At 55.9% G+C, this 21,618-nt stretch overlaps 8 protein-coding genes across 8 annotated transcripts in view; 6 read left to right on the top strand and 2 right to left on the bottom strand.

The window, feature by feature from the left end:
• Positions 1-19: 19 nt before the first annotated feature.
• CHGG_02680 (uncharacterized protein) lies at positions 20-1,811 on the top strand (the record flags this gene model as incomplete). Its single annotated transcript, XM_001229195.1, has 2 exons — positions 20-520; positions 672-1,811. 2 exons carry the CDS (start codon positions 20-22, stop codon positions 1,809-1,811), a joined length of 1,641 nt encoding a protein of 546 aa, XP_001229196.1.
• Positions 1,812-2,400: 589 nt separating this feature from the next.
• On the top strand, positions 2,401-3,869 carry CHGG_02679 (uncharacterized protein; the record flags this gene model as incomplete). Its single annotated transcript, XM_001229194.1, has 2 exons — positions 2,401-2,553; positions 2,697-3,869. The coding sequence occupies 2 exons, from the start codon at positions 2,401-2,403 to the stop codon at positions 3,867-3,869; spliced, it is 1,326 nt and encodes a 441-aa protein (XP_001229195.1).
• An 846-nt stretch (positions 3,870-4,715) lies between these two features.
• CHGG_02678 (uncharacterized protein) lies at positions 4,716-5,963 on the top strand (the record flags this gene model as incomplete). The annotated part of the gene is made up of 2 exons (XM_001229193.1): positions 4,716-5,190; positions 5,323-5,963. 2 exons carry the CDS (start codon positions 4,716-4,718, stop codon positions 5,961-5,963), a joined length of 1,116 nt encoding a protein of 371 aa, XP_001229194.1.
• Positions 5,964-8,355: 2,392 nt separating this feature from the next.
• On the bottom strand, positions 8,356-10,446 carry CHGG_02677 (uncharacterized protein; the record flags this gene model as incomplete). Its single annotated transcript, XM_001229192.1, has 3 exons — positions 8,356-9,525; positions 9,601-9,945; positions 10,003-10,446. 3 exons carry the CDS (start codon positions 10,444-10,446, stop codon positions 8,356-8,358), a joined length of 1,959 nt encoding a protein of 652 aa, XP_001229193.1.
• Positions 10,447-11,997: 1,551 nt separating this feature from the next.
• Positions 11,998-12,602, top strand: CHGG_02676 (uncharacterized protein; the record flags this gene model as incomplete). The annotated part of the gene is made up of 2 exons (XM_001229191.1): positions 11,998-12,055; positions 12,139-12,602. The coding sequence occupies 2 exons, from the start codon at positions 11,998-12,000 to the stop codon at positions 12,600-12,602; spliced, it is 522 nt and encodes a 173-aa protein (XP_001229192.1).
• Positions 12,603-14,891: 2,289 nt separating this feature from the next.
• On the top strand, positions 14,892-17,515 carry CHGG_02675 (uncharacterized protein; the record flags this gene model as incomplete). Its single annotated transcript, XM_001229190.1, has 5 exons — positions 14,892-14,903; positions 15,114-16,289; positions 16,379-16,918; positions 16,969-17,162; positions 17,506-17,515. 5 exons carry the CDS (start codon positions 14,892-14,894, stop codon positions 17,513-17,515), a joined length of 1,932 nt encoding a protein of 643 aa, XP_001229191.1.
• A 1,428-nt stretch (positions 17,516-18,943) lies between these two features.
• On the top strand, positions 18,944-21,164 carry CHGG_02674 (uncharacterized protein; the record flags this gene model as incomplete). The annotated part of the gene is made up of 3 exons (XM_001229189.1): positions 18,944-19,132; positions 19,199-20,377; positions 20,436-21,164. 3 exons carry the CDS (start codon positions 18,944-18,946, stop codon positions 21,162-21,164), a joined length of 2,097 nt encoding a protein of 698 aa, XP_001229190.1.
• A 253-nt stretch (positions 21,165-21,417) lies between these two features.
• Positions 21,418-21,618, bottom strand: part of CHGG_02673 (uncharacterized protein) — a gene marked incomplete at both ends in the record, with an annotated part of 1,115 nt that continues 914 nt past the window's right edge. Inside the window, one exon of the mRNA XM_001229188.1 lies at positions 21,418-21,537. Within this exon, the coding sequence (XP_001229189.1) occupies positions 21,418-21,537 (120 nt within the window). The remainder of the gene's footprint in view (positions 21,538-21,618) is intronic.

The raw sequence follows: 21,618 nt of genomic DNA, 5'->3' as shown, positions 1-21,618 counted from the left end.
CCACTAGAACCGATCATAGATGCCTCCGAAACCGACAACACGAGGGCGAGGCCGCGGCCGTGGTCGGGGAGGTGCAGCCCGTGGCGCGACTTCCGCTGCGGCTTCCCAGGATGTTGCGCAACTGTCAGAAGCCGAACCGACTCCCTCGACGACAGCAGGCGCCGCCAACCCTTCAAGCTCTGCACTTATTCCGGTAATGACAATATCTTCCGAGTCAACGCCAGAGGTTTCCACACCCTCGGCGTCTTCCAGAGTACCCAGCACCACTCCCGGGCCGAGCTCGTCGACTCGTGCATCTACCACCAACAAGTTCAAACCTAAGGCTGTCCGTCGGAGTGAAACAGAGCGCGCCCGCTTAGCCGAGGAACAATCGAGGATACAGGAGCAGAGGAATGCCGAGGAGGCAAGGCGATTAGCCCGGCTCAACCGTGGCCGAGGTCGGGGGCGTGGTCGCGGCCGTGGAGGGTTACTCCGTGGGAACTTGAGGAGTTCCACTGCCGCGGGGCCGCTGTCGGCCGGCGTAAGCTGTGAGTCGCTATTTATCAAAACCGGTGCGCTTTGCAATTGCCTAACAACTCGATAGTTTGGTGGGAGGAGCCGCTTCCGGTTACCAAGGCGCAGACGGTTATGCCGTTGCGTCTAGTTCCAATTCTGGCTCTGGCTTTGTCAAGGGCGAAGGCGGGATTAAAGGGGAGGAGACCGCATACGGCGCTTCGGGCATCATCGACAACAGTAGAATCAATGCCGACATGCTCTATAATTACGTCGAAGTGTCGGACGAAGAAGATCGCGCCTCGATTACCTCGACTAAGAAGATGAAGAAGGCCGTTTTGCCCATGGGTATCCGACGAGTGGAACACAAGGACGAGGGGGTGACTATGACGACCGCGGCGGAGATTGAGGCGCAAGAAAAGGCCGGCGCCGTCGAAACGGACTCGGACGAAGAAGGTCTCTTTGTGGGGGGTTCTACACAAGTTGAAGATTTCGAAGAACCAGCCCAGGAAGAGGGCGCCCGGGTGGTTGTGCAGACACGCAAAATCAAGCAGGAAGAGCCCGAGAGCGGTGCGATGGACTTGGACGAGATCCCAGAGGGTATCAAAGCACCCGAGTCCCCCGAGATGAAGAAAAAGGCGCTGGTGAACGAGCAGAAGCCTAAGAAGCTGCTGGCTGGGCCAAAGGATACCGAAGCCGAGATCCTCACTGAAGATCTCCAGCACATGATCGATTTGTTTACCCTCCAGGGCGATGGCACGCTAGCCGAAGATGGAACAACAAACAACGCCGCGCTCGAAGGCCACATGTTCCTCTTTCAGTTCCCACCGGTGCTTCCGCCGCTACGGGTCGTCCCCCGTGACGGCACGTCGGCCAACCCAATCTCGGTAAAGCCGGAACCGAACGATGATGTCGATATGCTAAATCAGCCTCCGGTGAACATTGACCTCACCCAAGACAAGGATGATATGGCCAAGAAGGAAAGCGACGGCGGCGGCGAGGATGCTGGTGAGGACGAGGAAGGTGGTGATGAGCTTAAGGAAGGGGGTTTCCTTGGCAACCTGACTGTGCGCAAGTCCGGCAAGGTCGAGCTCAGCTGGGGCGGGCAGAAGCTGGAGCTGATGCCAGGCATTCAGACCAACTTCTTGTCGACGGCTGTGCTAATTGAGCAGGCGGATGTCAAGCCTGGCGACGCAAGCCAGATGGACGGTGTTGCGTATGGTATGGGCAAAATCCAGGGGTTGTTTTCACTCGCGCCAGTTTGGGGGGATGAAGAAGACTGGGAAGTGGATCCCAAAGATTTGGGGATCCCTGAGTAGTGGAGGGAAGACAAGAAGGGGCTTGTTGGTCGCTTTGACCATAGCAAGAAGGGTTGATATCGAAACGGTCCGTGTTGGGTATCGTGTCTGAGTATAGCGGAAAAGACAAAGGGCTACCAAAAGCGCATAGACGGATAGTATATGGATTAGATACCCAGATTCAAGCTCACGGGGGATCGGTTTGAGCAGAACCGACAGTTCCATTACGCTCCAGCTCTGCATTCTGATCTATCGTTGCCATGTAAAGTTGTGTCTCTTAACAGGAAACAACCGGCTGCGGTCACCCGAGACACCCCCGCGTTTCCCGGTGGTCTCGGCATTTCCTCTTCCCCCCACATTCCATTGCCGCATAAATACCTACCTAGGCAACAAGACAACTCTCCATTTCGAGACGGAACTTGGCACCGGTTACTACGGCTATTGACACGCCTTTGCAAGGAAACCTAGAAAACATTTGTCCAAGGGAGAGGAGTAATTTTACTGGCGCGTGTTTTAAGAAGTTGCAATCGTCGACTTCTACAAGTGGTTCCTTACGGACTACCTAAGGCTGTCCGTTAGTTTGCCAAATTATACCTTGAGCACCGGCAAAATGGGTGTACAAACCGACTCGAAGGAGGGCATACACCTCATCATCATCGGCGCCGGTCTAGCTGGACTGAGTGCCGCGCTATCGACCAAACTAGCAAACCCAGCACATCGAGTAACGGTTCTGGAGGCTGTGAACGAGCTCCAGGAGGTCGGAGTAAGCCACACACACACACACACACACACACACACACTGTCACCCTCATCAACCCCCCAAACCAAGCCGACCCAACCCAACCTGACCCAGCTTAACCCAAGAACGCCCCCACCCACTAACTAACCACCCCAACCCCCTCCCAGGCCGGCCTCCAGCTCACCCCCAACGGCACGCGCCTGCTCAAGGCCTGGTCGCTGGACGAGCGCCTGGCACCACTCGCGGCCGTCCCGTCCTCGCTCTCGATGCGGCGGTACGACGGCAGCAAGCTGCTGGCGCATGAGGCGGACCTGCAGGGGCAGATGCGGGCGCGCTACGGCGCCGGCGCCCCCTTCTGGGACCTGCACCGCGTCGACCTGCAGCAGGCCATGGTGGCGCGGTGCGAGGCGCTCGGCGTCGAGATCCGCCTGGGCTCGCGCGTGGTCGCGGTCGATTTCGCCGAGGCCCGCGTGCGTCTGGCCCAGGGCGGGTTGGTGCTCCGCGGGGATGTTGTTCTGCTCGCGGATGGGCTGTGGAGTGCTATCCGGCCGGCGTTTTTGGGTCGCCCGAGTCCGGCCGTCCCGACGGGGGATCTGGCGTATCGGATTACCATCCGTGTGGACCAGTTGGAGGGGGAGGATGCGGAGGAGCTGAGGCGGTTTATTAGGGACGCAACGGTTAACTTCTGGATCGGGCCCCGGTCGCATTGTGTTGGGTACTCGGTGCGGGCCGGGGAGATGTATAATTTGGTGTTCTTATGTCCGGATGATTTGCCCAAAGACGTGGCCAAGCTGGAGGGAGATATGGATGAGATGAGGGCGAGGTTTGGGGGGTGGGATCCGTTGCTTGGGCGGTTCTTGAAGCAGGTAAAGGGGGTGGTGCACAAGTGGCGCTTGATGTGGCTGGATGCGTTGCCAGAGTGGACAAATAAGGAGGGGACATTTTTCATGGCGGGGGATTGCTGTCACCCGATGTTGCCGTATCTGGCGCAAGGGGCGAACTCGAGTCTCGAGGACGGCGCTGTGTTGGGATCGCTGCTAGGAAGGGTAAGGAAGAGCGAGATGGCGAAGCAGTTGCCAAGTGTGTCGGTGCTATATCAGAAGTTGAGGAGAGAGAGGGGGAGAAAGATCCAGCTCGAGACGTTTAAGCAGAGGGACGATTCGCACATGGAAGACGGAGAGGCGCAGGAGAAAAGGGATGCCCTGATGGTGAGCATGCTAGGCAAGGAGCTCAAGGCCCCATTCCCGAGCCGGTGGACGTGTCCTGAGATCCAACCCTTCTTGTATGGCTATGATGCGTATGCGGAGGCCGAGAAGGGATACCGGGAGAATCCTTTTTGATGAGTAGACGATGATATTATTTGACAGGATCCCTTTGGGGAATCAGGGAGCAAGCAGATACTTTCCGCAGAGATATACTAGCAACGAGATCCTTTGATCTCTCAATGCCGATTCGTCGTCAAGATGGGGTACGGCCCAATGGTAACGATGAGCTGTCTTACATCGACCCATTCATCGGTGAGACATGTTCCCAACCCCATGTCTCAGATTATGAACCCCTCGCAAGTCATCTCAGATCTTTACCCACAGCTTGAACCCCACCACAGCGCACCTCGTCGCCGCGAACAACACCGACGCTAGCACGATCACTATTCCAGCCCAGATTTGCGCCCACAGATAGCGCCCCTCAGATTTATCAATAATGGCACCGGCCGTCGGCGGCCCCGCAAGCGAAGCGAACGCTACGACGGTACAGACCATACCGAACCGCGTCCCCATTTTCCTCGGGTCCTTAGTCAAACTAGCTAATGAGCCAGCAAATAACCCTTGGGCGGCACCCACTGAAAGGCCGAAGAAGACCGAGAACACATACATCCCCGTCCGCGTGGTTACACCGGTCCACGCAAAGATCAAGCACCCCAAAACCAGCGTCTGAAAAGCATACAGGTTGATGGGCCCAAAGTATCTGTCGGCTAGATAGCCCGTCACCGGCCTACTCGGCACGCTCATGCCGTTTGTGATGAGGAGGAGCTGGACCGAGTCCGTGGTTGAAAAGTGGATGATGTTGCGGGCGTAGGCGTTGATCTAGGAGTAGTAAGTATTCTACACTCTTCTGCAAGTTCAGTGAGCATACTTACGTAAAAGAAGCCAAAATAAAGCGCCCAGAAGAAAAGGAAGGCCCCAAGCATGTATAGTAGATACGGCCCTTCTTTGAATGCCTCCCACTCGATAATAGGCCCCGATTTTCTCGGCTTCAATTTCGGTCTCAGCATTAGAACCGAGACCATCGACACGAACAACGCCACGAAGGCAGCGCATCGGACTGCCCACGGGAACCCAATTCGCGGGATAAGGTACTGGATCGTTGCGGGAAAGATGACACTCCCCAAGCCGGTCCCAGTCGCCGAGATGGCGAGCGCCGAGGATCGTTTTGTCACAAAGTACGAATTGATGACGGACAGCGGAGGCATGAAGATGATGCCCAGGCCCAACCCAGTACACAATCCCTGGGCGAGGAAAATTTGCCAGTACTCCTTGCAAAGACTCGTCATGAAGGTCCCAAACACAACCATCAACGAACCGACAATGATAGTTGACTTTACATATCCGGCGTCTGCTAGTCTCCCAGAGAAGGTGCACATAGCGAAGGCGAGGAAGACTTGTAGGGACCCAATCCACGAAATTTGGGCCTCGGGGAGCTTGAGAGTGTCTCGGTAGTAAAGCTGATATACGCCAAACGTCGACGGGTAACCCCAAGCCATCATGTTGATAAAAATACCGGCCACAACCTGAGACCAAGCAACGAGTCCTCCGTCAGGAGGTTGGAACTCTTCTTCGGCGAAAGGAACGGCGTCTTCGCCCCCTGATACCGAGATATCATCAAGCTGCGAGCGCATTGTGCTTGTGGGAGCAGCTTTCTCGACGTCGGATCCGGAAGTCATGTTGAAAAGTGTCTTGTCGGCTCCCAACACCGAAGCTTTGCGAAGTGGTATCAGCGTGGACGCAGAGAGAGGTTGTCCATGTTCATCCGGAAGGGCCGAGAAAAGAGCATGCAGCGACGGGAGTCTCCTGTTCAAGTCCCGGGAAATCTCCACCGAGAAAGGCTACATCCGGCCTTATTTCCGCCGACATCGCCCTCACTTGGATGTCATCTCCCACGCCTTTTTGGTGGGCCCGACCCGTGCCGACCAACCTCCCGACAGCAAATCGCGGACCGACGCCTTGTTCCCCGCAGCCCGGTTGCATGACAGCCAAAACCGCACAAGGAAGATGCGAGCCCATCGTAGCCCGCCCCTTCGACAAGGTGGTTTGCGCAGCGTCCGTGGGTTCTGGGGGCCATATCCGAAAAGAATCCCGGGAGGATCCAGCAACCCAACAGGCCTGCCCGGCCGCACCAGCGATGACGGCGGCCGAGTTGAGTCAGGGTTTGGCTGATTTTGGCCCAGGGTTAATTCTACCCTGGATCGGCTGGAATGCAAAAACCACAAGGTGCCCTCTTCGTCGCTATTGCGTGTCCTTGGGTAATCAAAGGTTTATCAAAGCCATGGAGAAGAATAAATCCGCGCGGCGCATGGGCATCGGCCGACTTCGACATGGAAACAACTTTCCTCTTGATGTTATGGTGGCAAAGATTTCCGCCGCACCCGATTCGACAAGTCCCCACTTGAAGGGTGGGATTGAGAAACGGTGGGCATGAGTTAGTTGCAAAACCCCCCATTGGGTTTCCCATGACTGCAGAAAATGATAAATCTTCAGCAGAGCAAAACAACATAGCAAAACTGTCGCAACAACTCGCCTCTGACTCTCTGTGGATGACAAGTCGGTACGAAGTACACTTTAACAACTTCGCAGCGGGCCTTGGCACAGGCGCTCTTTGTCAAACGAACAGGGATGATGGGCGCACCAATTCGAATAGACTGTGAAAGGAGGAACGAGAAACCGATAGTTAACAGGCGGTGAGCACGGAAATGGGCTAGCATCCCAGCAGAATGCAACACCCAATGTGCCAATGCCAAAACCCAACCGGGTCTCGCCCGAAATCCATGACCCAACCAGGCAGACCGCCAATCCAGTCAAGCTCAACCCCCGCCAGCTGTCCACAACCGCCACTCCTCTCAAATAGCCCCACCAGCAAAACTGGGTTCCCAACAAACGAGCCGATGACCTTCCAGCCAATGACACAACACTATTTCATCACATCTGATCGGAAAGGGAAGGCGCCGGGGCCGCTTCCCGCCCCACACCAACCTGGAATGCGACAGAAAAAAAGCACGGCACAAACAGACGTGGCACGCAAAAGACGGAAACACAAACATACTGAAACAGTCTAAGGCTTGCCCAGAAACAGGAAATAAGTGCATGGCAGGTAAGCGAACCCCGCAGAATCGACATCGCCACCAAGAAGAATCAGCTCCTCGCCATTCGACCCGAGCCGGCTGGCCTGCTCGCCTCGTCTCGTCGTCCTTGAAGCAGAAGGAATTTAGAAGACGACAGAAGCGACCGACCCCACCTTTTGCATCCCATTCCGATCCGCCCGTAGGCGCTAAGCCAAATTAAGGATAGCGCAAAAGTTTGTTTAAACGGACTTGACGACTTGAAGGCTCAGTGCTGGACAGGCGGCGGTACTGAATGTCAAGCGGGACAATTGGTGATATGAAGGAAGAGAGTAAGGCTGCAGGTAAATTTCAGGGTTGAGAAGTCGTCTTGGTGATGTGTAAAACGTGGAATTCATGAAACAGGATCTGAGATCATGGATGTGCCAAGCCCCGCTTCCGCGCGGGTTGGAGCGGGCAAAGCCAGGCTCCCGCAAGGGGCGATTCAGCGATTGCGCGATGGTTATTATGATTCAACCTCACATACTCGGAGTCTGGTTTTGGAATTCCAATTTCGCTGCTCAAGGAGGGTAAAGTACACCGAAGCGTTCAAAAGCTAGATTGAAGACATATCAGCCTTCCCTGCTCTTCCTTCACCTTTACTCCGGACGGACGCCGCCAGCCCGTGGACAAGGAGCAAAGACAAGCCTGCGCAAAGCCATAGGAGCAACCAGTGACACCCCCGTCACCCAATTCCACATATATCAACAGACTGCAGGAATGCAAAGGAAGAAAGATCCAGTGTCGCAAAAGCAATCCCGCAGTTAACCCTGTCAACGCTGTGCCTGCATTGCCTTATCGCCCCAACCCCTGGATGCCTGTTTGCCTGCCGCCCCATAAAACGACCATTGCTGTCTCTGCTAGCCCTGAATTCAATACAGCACACTCCGGGATGTGACTTGGAAACCATCTCTCCATCTCCTTTCCTGCGATTGCCCATTTCATTCCAGGCGAGTGGGTGACCAGGTGATGCTAATGCAAACGACAGAAGGATTTGGTAGATTCCACCGACGCTGACATGCCTGCCAGTCGTGTATAGCGGGCATGTCTGGGTCGGTGCCTAGCGCTGGGGCAGCGTTGGAAATTCCGTTGCTTCTGACCGCCTTAGCGAGCGACTGACGCTGAAAACACACAAACCATGAAATTTGAAATAGGGGCATGAATCGAAACAAATGCTGACAAAACAGAAAATCACTCCGTTTCAAATGCTGCATGATTTCTGGCGGAAAGGAGTGAATGCCAATCCTTAGATGTTGTCTGGTATGTCGTACTCGAGTTCTCCTAAGGTCTGGTAACGATGACCGCCGTTCCAAGCCTCATCTTGCTCAGATTGGGCAAAGGGTGGGGGCTGGGGTAAAAGCACCGGACTTTCTAATTTAAAGAGACGGGGCTTGCTTCCCTGAGACCCTCTAGAGAGTTGCCGTTGCCGATTAGTGTTTTTAGCGGCGCCTGTTCTACCGTTTCCGCTTTTTATTCTTGTCGAGCAGACTCGGCGCCGACATGGCAAGTGCGAGAGTATCGGGAGCGATTGGTGCGGCGGATAACAAGTTCGTAGCTGGGGGTGGCATGTCATTCTTGACAGGAACGCCCATGTGTCGGCCGTACCGGCCCTTACGCCCGTTTCCCTCGTCTTCACTAATGCAGAGCTCCGCGGGAATGCCGGCATCCCGGCACCTGCCGCAAGGACGTTGTCTGTCGCACCCCTTTTTACTTTTGCGACAACGCTGGCACCGGGGTTTTGTTGAGAGGTCCGGTTGTTCTTCCTCGCCCGGGACCAAAGTAAAGGCTGGGTTGGAGACAATCGACTGCTTTCGAGACGCGGGGAGCGAAGCCGGTGTCATGGGGCCGGTGATGCTTGAGGGCTTCTTCGCCTTCGGCTTGCCGGGCTTGGAGATCTTGGTTTTGTGTGGCAATTGCGGACGAGGCTTGGAACCGACCAACGTGTTGGCCCTGAGCTTACCACCTTTCCCCGTGGGCGCAGCCATTGACCCGTTATCAGCACCATCCGAGCTGTAGGTGTCCTCGCCACTGTTATCGGTATTGTCCCTAGGGCCGGCAAAACGGCTTTCGGTGACATTAAAGACGCCCTTGTGGTCGCTGGGGGTGTCTGGATGTCGTTTCCGTGCGGCGGGCATGTCATCCTCGCCACAACTATCGGCATCACTAGTCGCGCCCGTGGAGGATGCCGCATCAGCTCTTCCGCTGAATGTATCATCCTGGGTCGACCCGGAAGCCCGGCCATGTGTAGACATCCGCATTAGCTGCATGGCAACGTCCTTGTCTTCTTCGGAGACGGCGCTGCGCACAGTCGGTTCGGGCGTCGGCATGACTGAACCATCTCCCTGTCCGGACTGAAACTCAAAGCTTCCGCGGCTTCGACGGTTGTCGCTGCTGGGGGTGGCGTACATTCCAGAGTGTTGAAATCCGTTGGCGTATGCCCGCGAGGATTGAAGCGGGAGAGAGTTGCTGAAGGGATTCTGTCCAGGCTGAATAAACGGTAGCGGCGCTCGATGAGAGTCTGCACGACGGGCTGGCGAGACGGAAGGATTCGAGGTCGCGGCGGGCATTTGGGGGGGGGCAAATAGAGGCAATTCCTGTGCGGGAAGGCGGTCAGTAATGAGAAGCTATGGAACGTCAACAAGCAGCGAACTGCTTACCGAGCTCTCAAACTTGGTACGCTTGCGACGGCCGCCTTCGACGATGTTCTCGACGCTGATGTCGGTGTTCCCCAGCTGCTCTTTAGATCGGCTGGATGAGCCAGCGCCGTCACCACTGCTGTAGCCACTGAAGCTATCGCTGTGTCCATCACCGTTCGTTTGGACGCGGTTCTTGGAGGAGCGTGACCGCCCCTTCTTACCAGCGATGGGGTTTGCACCTGTCGAATTGCTGCGGCGCCCACGCCCACCATTCGGAGACGGGCTACGCACGCGTGATGTCCGGGACGTGGGCCGGGGCACGTTGCTGTACCCCTGGACCGGGTATGTATCGGTGTTGAGGCGTCTCTGCGCACCAGCAAGAGCGGCGAGGAATTCAGGCCCAAGAGGCTGGTCGATAATACGCACACGTACTACCATGTCCCCTTTGAAATTCTCGTACCGTACGATGATGGTGTTTCCCTGTTCGTCTTCGAAGTTGAGGCCCTTAGAAAGGTTTGGGTAGAGGCCCCAGAAGCTTATGACAGTTGAGATGATAGACTCGGTGGTGTCATGAGGGTAGATAGACACGCGGAGAGGCAAGCGCGCTTGGTATGGTGGCTCTTGGATTACGAGAAGGAATTGAACTGTCTTGGGCGCCGCGACGGTGTGAGGGGATACACTTTCGCTGTGCAATCCCGCAAGCGCGGCTCCTCCCCCGTTTGGGGACATGCCAGCCATACCAGTCATAGCTTGCTGGGAGGCACCAAAATGCATCGTATAGTTTATAGGGGAGGGGTATAGCCGGGTGGTGGGCCGGAAAGCGGTGTCGAGTCGAGGCGGTGCGGTTGGGGTCGGGGTCGGGGTCTGAAATTGCGTGGGCGAAGTCGATTCGCGGGCGAACAACTCCATTCCAGGCCAATAAAGCTGGAATGGCAACGTTCCGGAGCCGACAAACGGCGCCGGCTTCGGGGCGAAGTGAGGCCGGTCGTTTCCGGGTTGGGCCGTGGGAGGTCAAAGGGTCGGGTGTATGTATGTGTGGGTGTGCCTGTGTGTGTGTGTGTGTATGTGTGTGTGTGTGTCTGTGTGCGATTCGAACGGCGAGGTAAGAATTATTATTGCAGCGGGAACCTGTGGGTGGGCCGTAGACGTTAGACTTGAATAATCGAAGGTAAGAAGGTGAAATTTATATCTCTGCAAAGATGTGTTGCTCAGATGCTCGAGCAGGCGGAGGAGGGGAAGGGGTAGAGGTGCTGTCTGCAGTGGTCGGGCCGGGCGCATGGAACCAGGACCGCCTCTGTGGTTGGAACAACGGGATCGGGGAAGCATGAAAGGGACGGACAAATATGGCACTGTGACCTCGATCGCATGTGACAAGAGGACTTGAATCACTTACTGGGAAGTCTAGAAAGCGGTGGTGTCGGTTGGGAGATAGGTGGGATCTCGAGGTTCACGCACACAATTCCGACCGGAGAGCTGGGCTGAAGCAACGGTGAGCGACAGGGCCGTAGACGACGAACGTCGAGCAAGGTGTTGGGAATAGGCGGAAGTAGCAGGTAAAAAGCGGAGGATGCGAGATGGCAATGACTTACCAGGCGGATCCGGGGCGGTTTGATGGTTCGAGTCGGGCAATTCGAAGGTTGTGCGTGAAGAGAATGGAGGAGTAGCAAGATTCTGCATTAAAAGGCGGATGCCGGTAATCGCACACCACGCACTATACACGCTACTGGGCTTGCGCCCAATCCCGAAACTCGACACTGTGCCACGGTGCAACGGCCGTCGCTTTCACACCGGAATTCAAGCCAAGCGACATCTTTTGGCAGATATCGCACCCTATATCTATTTAGCTAGCCTCTCCCCTCTTACTTGATATGCGTCAAGCTACATCTTCGGGGTGCTTTCCTTGGTCGCAACCTCTTTTGTGATCTTGCGCCGACAGTTGGGGTGGAGATGGGTCCCAGTTTTCCGCACGGTCAACACAGCGCTTGCATCTATCCGCATCGCCAGCACCACCATCACCCTGCCTGGTCAACCCATGTCGGGCCGCCTCAAAATGGGCTTAAAGTAATCCTCCAGGCCTGCAGGACTCAGCAACAGTTGTCATTGGGAGCCGCTGGTTCGCCAGGATGTGGTGGGAGTGGGAGTGATTCTTAGCCCTTAAACATTGTATTGAGCGCAATCTCGTCGCATTCCTCTTTGCGCGAGCCTCTGGGATTTAGCGCAAACGGAAGACACAGCAGCAATCGAAGACCGGCAGGCTTTCCACGGCTACCGGGTTTCGGCGCAACTCTCTCACACAGTACGAGCATGCGTTTAATAAGACGCGCAAAGATATCCCCGGCAATCCCCTCGAGGCTGTGCGCTAAAGTCACCGGTCCTGAAGGGAGGGGGAGACGACGCTACGGCCAGCGGCTTCTAGCCAAGCGCGAGAGGATAAGGATGTGTCTCCTTTAGAAAGCCTAGATGCGGCTGCGCGCTGTTTCCTCCGAGTGGTTGACGGGCTTCCGCCGGCGTCCCTCGCGTAGGAAAGGGCAGATGCCCTCAGCTCGACCCCAGGCCCAAGACCGTGCACGAAGGCCTAGCTAGGGAGCGGTTCGGTTTTAGGTCGCGCCACCAGCGGCCAAAACTCGATTGTGTTCGGATGGCCTGAGAAGGGCAATGCGACTCGATCGATTGCTTTGGGCACACGACACACTGCGCCAGAACTCAAGGCCGATGCGACAGAACTGCCCCCGGCTTCTGTGGAAGGTGGAGCCAAATCTCAGCCAATGACAAAATTGGTTGCGGGGCTAATAGACAAGGGTTTCCATTGCGCTGCTGCCCGGGTGCCTGGGTGTACACAGGGTGCATACCTAAGTTGGCAACGCAGAGGGGGAGACGGGGTTCATCTTGCAAAAAGGGCTGAGAAGATGAATGGTCTGGGGGAATTTAGGTGCAATGACGTTGCTAGGACGGAGGAGGGTCTGCGCACGAAGGACAGGCTGCTCGGAGTTGAAGATAAGCGGCCGAGAGGGTCCTTCCGGGGGTACAACGGCTGCCCGGTGGCGGTCGCCAATGGCTGTCGCTAATGACTTCGGAGGGAATAATGGGTAACGAGTAGCGGCCAGTAAGCTGTAACTACACAGGAGGGTTGTTTTGGGCGCCGTTTTGAGGCGGGCTCGCAGCTGCGCAGCCAGCTTTGACCTGGCCGGTCTAAGAACAGAGAGGATGGGGACGCGGCTCGATGCGCTGGCAGGGTTTCAAATGCGACACGGCGTCGAATCAGCTCCCCGAGTCTGCAAGTCGACCATCAACGACGGAACCCGCCTCTTTTAACCTAAGAGCGACCCTGTGGCTGCCGCGGGGACTGCCCAAGTTCACCACTCGTGGGCCGCAGTTGCTTCAATGGTGCGTCTCCACCGAGCTGCAGATTGCAGGTGAGCGATCAGTCCTTTGTGCATCGGCGGTGGCGGGCATGCTTTTGAGACTACATGCTGCTTGCCCACCTTGACGTTTTGGAAGGATCCCTACCTTGCCTACCAAGCCGTTGGCGGGAGACGCCTCGCAATGGGCGCTTCAGGTGCTGGGCACGAGCTGGGTTTCCCACGCCCGCTCTATTCGTATCCTTGCCCGTTTTGAGTCACAGATCTGCGACCCACCGCTCGCCTGATCTGCCGGCTTTTGTCACAGGGGATTGCGGTTTGTAAAAATGCTGTCTGTCGGCCTCAAGCCCACTGACCGCCAGCTATGTACATACGAAGTCCAGAGTCAAGCTGCGTTTCACTGGGTTGTTGCACTACTCCATGCTGGAGGAACGAAGCTACGGAATTTTGAATCTCTGCTTGCCCTGTCGGCAATGGCGAGCACCGCTGATGTTCCCCGCCCTGTTCGAACGGCACCGAGGTGCAGCTGTGGAGGCTGCATCCGACAAACCCGCACCTTAAATACCGGAGTTTTCCACGGGCTGCCTTTGGATACCTACTTGAGCAGGGGGGTGAAGTTCAAAGTTTTACCTCATAAACGCAAAGGTAAGCATACATAACCAGCTATACGAGTTTGTTGGAATTTGTCTCTTGGGTTCTGGAGGTTGATGATGAGGCGATGCTCCCTCCTGAGAGGCTCAGGCTTTGTTGTCGAAACAGCCCCGCTCACACATGCGGCCGCTCGTCGCGCCGCAGGCGTCCTTCGGTCAAAACATCATAACATCGCGCTATTTCAGGCTGCGCTCGCCATCTCACTGGTCGGTTTTTTTCTGGGCCGCCAGAAACGGTCTGTCCCCACCACGCGTATGCTGTCGAGCCCTGATTTCCCGGCGAGGACGGTAGTAATCGCTGGAATAAGCCGAAGGTGCGGGGATAATTGTTCTCACACACAATCGGCTCCGCAACTGGTGAAGTTGAGCCTGAGAGGGACTTGGTCCAAGGTGGGTCGTACAGTTAAATCCACCACGTGACAGCGCGACAAAGTGGTGTTCTTGAATCCCTGTTAATCACGTCTTGGCAACGAGAAGAAAGTTTCTCGGCTTTTGCATCTTGAAACTGCAAAACATCTGGTATTGCAGAACAGACTCGTCCCCGGGTTGTTGAGGTATCTGTGAGGATAATCAAACAGATGAATACCAAAAAATGCCACAATTGTGGTGTGGAAGACCTGTTGGTTCTCTGAACAGTGTCTGCAGTTGACGCGACGGTGAAACTGCCCCACAAGTTTAAACAAATAAGCGGGGTTACACCGTCCCAAATTGGGTAGAAGAATGCGCCGGCGCAACGCCCAAGCAACGGCCCCCAGGGTTGGCACAGACATTTACCGCAGCGATTCACGAACTGTTTACCCAGCCCTGTCACGACGTAAACAGAAACCGCAACGCACTGAGAGAGGTCAGAAATTCGTCGCCCGAAAAGATTGGCTCTTCAATTCCGCCACTTTTCCTTCCCTCTCCGGCGCGCAACAACAACCAGGCAGAGAAGGCATCACTATTGCAAGGCTATCGGTCATACTTCCCCATGTATGCGCTCGAGCGTTAGTTGATGCTAGGCGCGCAGTCTTGACCGCGTCAATACTTTGCGAATAGAGCTTCTTTCCGTCTTCGTTACGTTAGCAGCTCGCCTTGTCGACTCGACGCGGTCAGCAGGCCTTGCGGACCCCGGGACAACACCAAACATTCCCAACAGCATTGGACCGCGTTTCCGATTCCGGATCGCGAAAATAGATTTTCCTCCAGCAACTTCTGGCATTGTCTCATTGCCCACACCGTCGTGGACTTGAGCTGCCTGGCGCCAGTTGGCAGCTTGACAAGCTTTGCGCGCGACAGTCACGCAAAGCTGAGAGACATATTCAGAGTCTAGCAACATCGTTCAGGCCCAATCCGCTCCTACAAGATGGACGCGAAGGTGAGACTTTTCCTTCCATGTGACCCCCGCTGCCCAATTACCCCCCCCTCCCCCCCCCATCACGCTCTTGTCCTAAACTTCCGACCCCCATGTCCCCCAATACACGCGAAAGCCCTTCCTGCGAAAATCTCATCAATCTATTGATCCATTGAGCGAGGATTTTGATACCACAATTGGTAGCAAAAAAGACTAACCTGATTACTCACCCAGCCCCAGCGCCCATTGCGCGCTGCAGTACCCGTTTCCGGTAACGAAAACACCGTCCCCTCCAAACAGTCTGTCCATCACCACAGCAAGTCGGTCGGCAACCTCAAGGCAATGGCGTCGACCGGCGCGCTCAATGCGCCACCGAAGCGAACGGCCTTTGGCGACGTGAGCAACACGGCTAGAATCCGTGTTGGCGATCCCATTGGTAAGGCTGCCAACAAGGAACCCAGCAAGACTCGCGCCAAGCCGGCGACGAAGGCGGTTAACGCCCGCGGCACTCGACTTGGGGACAAGGAAAATACGAAGGGCGGCATCAAAGAAGGCCGGGCTAGAACAGCTGTCGCGCCCAAAGGGACCGGCCACAGTTCCAAGTTTCAGCAGAGCGCCCCCCCTCAAGCGGCAAACCCTGGGCCGCGCGTTGGTTTGCCCGTTCAGCAGCACGCTGGTGCTTCACTGGCCCAACCTGCCCTGCGGACCGGCGCCTCGAAGAAGGCAGTCAGCATCTTCAAAGACCCACGGGAGGAAATTGCGAACATTCGTCCTGAAGTGGCATCTCTGATCGATGACATCGCCGATCTGGTGAAGAAACCGGCTAAGGACCCGCGCCAGCACAAGAGCCAGCCATCGCTCCGGATCGAACATCAGAGTAACCGACAACATGCCAAGTTCCTCGCCCAGCCTGACAATGTGACTGATGTTGAGGAGGAAGACGACATTGACGACAATGTGACCGAAGCGGCTTATGAAGACGCTGTCGAACAGATGCCCCAAGGCGCCGGAAATGGTGTTCGCAGCGCGCTGGCCGCGATGGAGCAAGCGAACTGTAGGACTCTGTACCGCGACGAGCAAGACGCGGTTGCGCAATCGAAAGCACTTCCCGACTTACCTTTGGCGGCAGACTTGGAGGAGTATTGGGATGACGAGGAAGAGCAGGAGCTCTATGACGAACAGGGTTATACTACAGCGCACTCGTACCGGTCGCACGGCGATAACACGACTAGCGGCACCACAACTTTGCTGGCGCCACATGCGACGGCCAGCGACGAAGAAGAATTCGACATGGCGAAGGCGTATGTTGTGGACCATCAGACCGAGGAGGAGATTGAGGAAGAAGCGTGGGACGTGAGTATGGTTGCCGAGTACGGTGATGAAATTTTTACGTATATGCGGGACCTCGAGGTATGTTTATCCTTCCCCCCCGGCCCTCCTCCATCTGCCCTGGTGTCTTGGGCCACCAGACCTTGAACTTCGCTGACGTTGGCATGTAGGCACGAATGCTTCCAAACGCCCATTATATGGACGATCAAACCGAGATACAGTGGTCAATGCGCTCGGTGCTTATGGACTGGCTCGTTCAGGTTCACCACCGATTTTGCCTTCTTCCGGAAACCCTTTTTCTTACCGTCAACTACATTGATCGCTTCCTCTCCGTCAAGGTTGTCTCCTTGGGAAAGCTCCAGCTCGTTGGTGCCACGGCTCTTTTTGTGGCAGCCAAGTATGAAGAGATCAACTGTCCGTCGGTTCAGGAGATCGTCTACATGGTGGATTCGGGCTACAGCGTTGATGAAATTCTCAAAGCTGAGCGTTTTATGCTGAGCATGTTGCACTTTGAACTTGGGTGGCCCGGTCCGATGAGCTTCCTTCGCCGGATCAGCAAAGCGGATGACTACGATTTGGAGACCCGGACTCTGGCCAAATACTTTCTGGAGATTACCATCATGGACGAGCGCTTCGTTAGCAGCCCTCCCAGCTTTCTTGCGGCTGGCGCTCACTGCATCTCTCGCCTGTTCTTGGGCAAAGGAGATTGGGTAAGATTACACTCTATTGGGATGAACCAGTAACGCTGACCAATACCTAGACGCTCGCCCATGTCCATTACTCCGGCTACACTCTTTGCCAATTGAAGCCGCTCATCAAGATGCTTTTTGAGTGCTGTCAAGATCCGCGGAAGCACCACGGCGCCGTCTATGACAAGTACTCAACGCCCAAATACAAGCAATCATCGACATTCGTTGAAAGCAAGATTGCAAACGGGCTCGCGTTATCCCAACTGTATGCCGGACCCCTTCAACGAGGCACACCATCTGTTACTGGGAACGGCATGCTTGGACTTGGCCAGTACAAAGTTTCCAACGCCCCCATCCACGTTCAAGCTTAGCCAAACCCTGCCATAAGCCGGCATCTTGCGACAATCTTTTACTCGTCTTCGATGTACAGTCTTATACCCAGCACATCTCTGCTGGAGCACGGCTTTACTGCCCTCCGAGGGGCTGTTCTTTTCTCCTCTTTAGCGCCATGCCGCTGCGCATTTCCTAATCTTTTACAACTGGCGGATCTTCACGGCAGCAGGTTTTTTTCTCCGTCCTGTACTCGCCCATACCTGACGGTCATACAGGCGATGTTGACCTCGCTGTTGCTATGGCTCACCGACAACTGTTCTTGCGCATCGTATCCTCCAGTCCACTTCGCCCGGGCCCATTCCCCGAGTAACGCGTGGTCGGGGTGGAGCTAGCTGGTCGTTTTGGTTACTGGATATTCCAGGATCCGGTGTTTCTACTATCTACACAGTACACGACTCACGCAAGTCACAACAAAAAACGGCGGAGGTACAACGGGCAAAGGTGCTCATGACGAATTAATGCGACCACGAATTTTTTTCCTTTCTTTTTTCTTACGATCCCTTGCCTGGACATCCACGTTTGCTGGATTTTGAGCCAACGGCACCAAGTTATTGTCTGTGGGAAGGATCAGGAGGCGAGGCTTTCTGGTGGGCGTCGGGACGGCAATATTTGCACTCGGAATAGTAATGGGGGGTAGTCATGGCTGAATGATGACGAGGGCATTCAGCGACGTGACAGGATGGCGTTCTGGCGGAACAGGGGGTAGGGGCGGTCCTTTGTGGTGTGCTTTATAGAAGGCTACATGTATAAGTATTATTTCGCTACGGGTCATTCTGGCGGCGGAATCTCGTTATCTTCCTTTTTCCACGCGAGATGGAGAATACTTGGGCATGTCGGGGCGATCGTTTGACGCTCTGACAGCATAGTTATTAGCAATAGAGATGGTAGACGAAATGCTTCACCCATGAGGTAATCATTAAGGAGATGGCATTGTAATTGGTGCGCATCCCATCTTCCTGGGTCGTCTTATCGTTGATCGCCAGGAACAAGCTTTTGGGGTTGGGGACCCTGAATCCCCCACCATTCGGGGCTCTGCCTGATTACGTAACTGTGGCCCGTCTCCCCATCATCGGAGCAGCACGGAGCGCATCGGTCGGGATCTCGGGGTGCGGGGGCAACCGAGCCAATTTCTTCTCGGCTAATGTGTCCCTGGCTGCAGCCGCGTGCCAAGACATGTCTGACGGGTCCCCCACTGCAACCTCGGGCCTGCGAGACCGGATTGGACGGGCGATTGAAAAAAAATAGCCTCCAACGATTTCGGCGCCTCAGCATAGTGATCAGTCAGGGTGTCCTCTCTCTTCAACCCCAGTGTCAGATCCACTTTCTCACGAGACCGACTGCTCCAGCCTCGCCAATTCGGCAGACCTGTCCTTCTCGGTGCGCATTGAGAGGGGAAGCCGTTGGCATCGTGTGAAGTAGCAGCGGGATTCATTCTTTTCTGTCCGCGCCAAGCAAACCACGCCGCGTGGGAGTTCTGATCTTTTTTTCCCTCACTGCTTTTTAACGCCGCTTTGCGACATCTAAGCCCCTCCATCCCATCCCACGGAGCGCCGATCTTCGCAGTCCGTCCTCCTTCCCTGACAAGCGCCGCCAACAGACAGCGAGGCAATTTCCTAGACAACTGAGTGTGCGCAGAAGACAAACTAGGACACTATGTCGAAAGCCGCAACCGTCAAGGAGGCCGTCAAGGAGACGCTCGTCGGCTCAACAGAGCCGGAGCAGTACTCGGTGCAAACCAAGGCCCGTTTCAACCGTTATGCTGTGAAGGATCCCGCAACGGGCGAGCTCTACCTCGGCCCGGAGCAGTTCATCGACGCCATCGCCCCGCCTCATGAAGACTACGTGAGTGCCCCGCGGTTGGTCGCATGTTAAGCAAGGCGCACGTAGCTAACATCAGTCCGTACACAGCACAAGATCAAGCGGGAGCAGTACTCGATCTTGTTTCACGTCGCCGACCGGACAAATAAGGGCAAGCTGTCGCTTGCTGACTGGGGATACTTCGAAAACATCCTCAGCAAGCCCGACGCGGAATATGAGATTGCGTTCCGCCTCTTCGACGTCGACCGCCTGGGCACCGTAAAATATGAAGACTTTCGTAACTTGTACGAGCTAAACAAGAGCCCCGACACCATTCCGTTCGACTGGGACTGCGAGTGGGCAAAGCTGTACATTGGCGGCAAAGCAAAGAGGCACAGCATGAACTATCAGCAGTTCTCACAGATGCTCCGCGGCCTCCAAGGCGAGCGTGTGCGGCAAGCCTTCCAGCGTTTCGACGCCAATGGCGACGGATTCATCGAGCCCGAGGAGTTCGCTACCATCATCCAGCAGACGGCCAAGCATAAGCTTTCGGACCATCTGCTCGAGAACCTCCACACCTTGTGCAACATTTCCCAAGGAAGCAAGGTTTCGTATGCCAACGTCCGGGCCTTCCTGAACATGATCAACGAGATGGACTTGGTAGAGCTCATCGTCAGGCGCGCCTGCTCCAAAAGCAAGGATGGCCGCATCACCAGGGCCGAGTTCCTCAACCAGGCTGCCAAGATTACCCGATTCTCGCTCTTCACCCCCATGGAGGCCGACATTCTCTTCCATTTCGCCAGTCTCGACGAACCCTCTGGTCGGCTAGGGCTCAGGGACTTCACCAAGGTGCTCGATGCGACTTGGAGACGGCGCGACGAAGAGGAGGATGCCCGTCCTGTTGGCGCCAAGTCCACAGGGCAAAACTTCCTCGGGCAGGCCCTTGAGTCTGCCTACAACTTTGGTCTCGGCAGTATCGCCGGCGCCTTTGGCGCCTTCATGGTTTACCCGATCGATCTCGTCAAAACACGGATGCAAAACCAGCGTGGCGCGGATCCCGGCCAGCGGCTCTACAACAACTCGATCGATTGTTTTAGGAAGGTGATTCGCAACGAGGGATTCAGGGGCCTGTACTCAGGTGTCCTCCCCCAGCTCGTCGGTGTCGCACCTGAGAAGGCCATCAAGCTGACAGTGAATGATCTTGTCCGCAACTGGTTCACCGATAAGCAGGGCCAAATATGGTGGGGCTCTGAGGTGTTTGCTGGTGGTGCCGCCGGTGGTTGCCAAGTCGTACGTCGTCGTCCCTGAATCCGGATATGTCATGATATTGATGCTGACTGCGTTTCAGGTTTTCACCAACCCATTAGAGATTGTCAAAATTCGTCTCCAGGTGCAGGGTGAGGTCGCCAAGAGCGTTGAAGGCGCGCCGAAGCGGTCGGCCATTTGGATCGTGCGCAACCTCGGTCTGGTCGGCCTGTACAAGGGCGCATCGGCGTGTTTGCTCCGTGATGTGCCTTTCTCGGCCATTTACTTCCCGACGTATTCGCACCTAAAGCGCGATGTTTTCGGCGAGTCACAAACCAAGAAGCTGGGCGTTGTGCAGCTCCTGACGGCCGGCGCCATCGCCGGCATGCCGGCCGCGTATCTCACTACGCCGTGCGACGTCATCAAGACCCGTCTTCAAGTTGAAGCCCGCAAGGGCGACACGGCGTACACAGGCCTTCGGCACGCGGCCAAGACGATCTGGAAGGAGGAGGGTTTCCGAGCCTTCTTCAAGGGCGGCCCCGCGCGCATTTTCCGCTCGTCGCCGCAGTTTGGCTTCACGCTCGCGGCGTACGAACTGCTGCAAACCACCATCCCATTCCCGGGCGGGAAAGGCGAGGCCAAGGGGGTGAGTGGCGTTGCCGAGGCCGTGTCGACTCTCAAGGAAAAGGCCGTCGATAGCCCGTTCTACCGCTCCCGCAACGCGCTCAAGATCCTGCTCGACCTGGACGAGCATTTCGGGCGAACACCGCTTGGGCCGAATTCGCAGGGCTGGAAAGCGTTGCCTGGCTGGATGGGAACAAAGACTGCGTAGGCGGGTGTTTTAATATCGTGCTGCGGTGGCGGCAGAGAAGGCGGCATTGATCTCGGCCGGGCCAGCGGCTTCGGCAATGCAGATCGGCAAGGGCGGGCGGACCTGCAGCCGCACCCATATCCGCCCGCCTGGGTCGGCGATTTACACACATTAGCCAAATAACGCGGCCCGCCAACGACACGCAACACTGTCATCCGATCTTTAATTTCACAAGCGGGAGTGGCATGGATCTTGTCTGCAACCTGCATTGGCATCAGCGATCGACCCGGTAAACGGGTAGACGGCCGTTTCCAAAGACAAGAAGACCATTTGAATGGCATGCATCGCGGCAGCAGGCGTTACCGGATATTTTCCAGGATTGTGATTTCTTTCTCTCTTTTCTTGGGTCGAATCTTGTCTTCTTCCATGTTTTGGCTTTTTGAGCGATTTAGCTGATGAAAAAGGTGATGAGTGC

This window comes from Chaetomium globosum, genomic scaffold, assembly GCF_000143365.1.
Source record: "Chaetomium globosum CBS 148.51 scaffold_2 genomic scaffold, whole genome shotgun sequence".
NCBI lineage: Eukaryota > Fungi > Ascomycota > Sordariomycetes > Sordariales > Chaetomiaceae > Chaetomium > Chaetomium globosum.
This window is presented reverse-complemented; position numbering and strand designations above follow the sequence as displayed.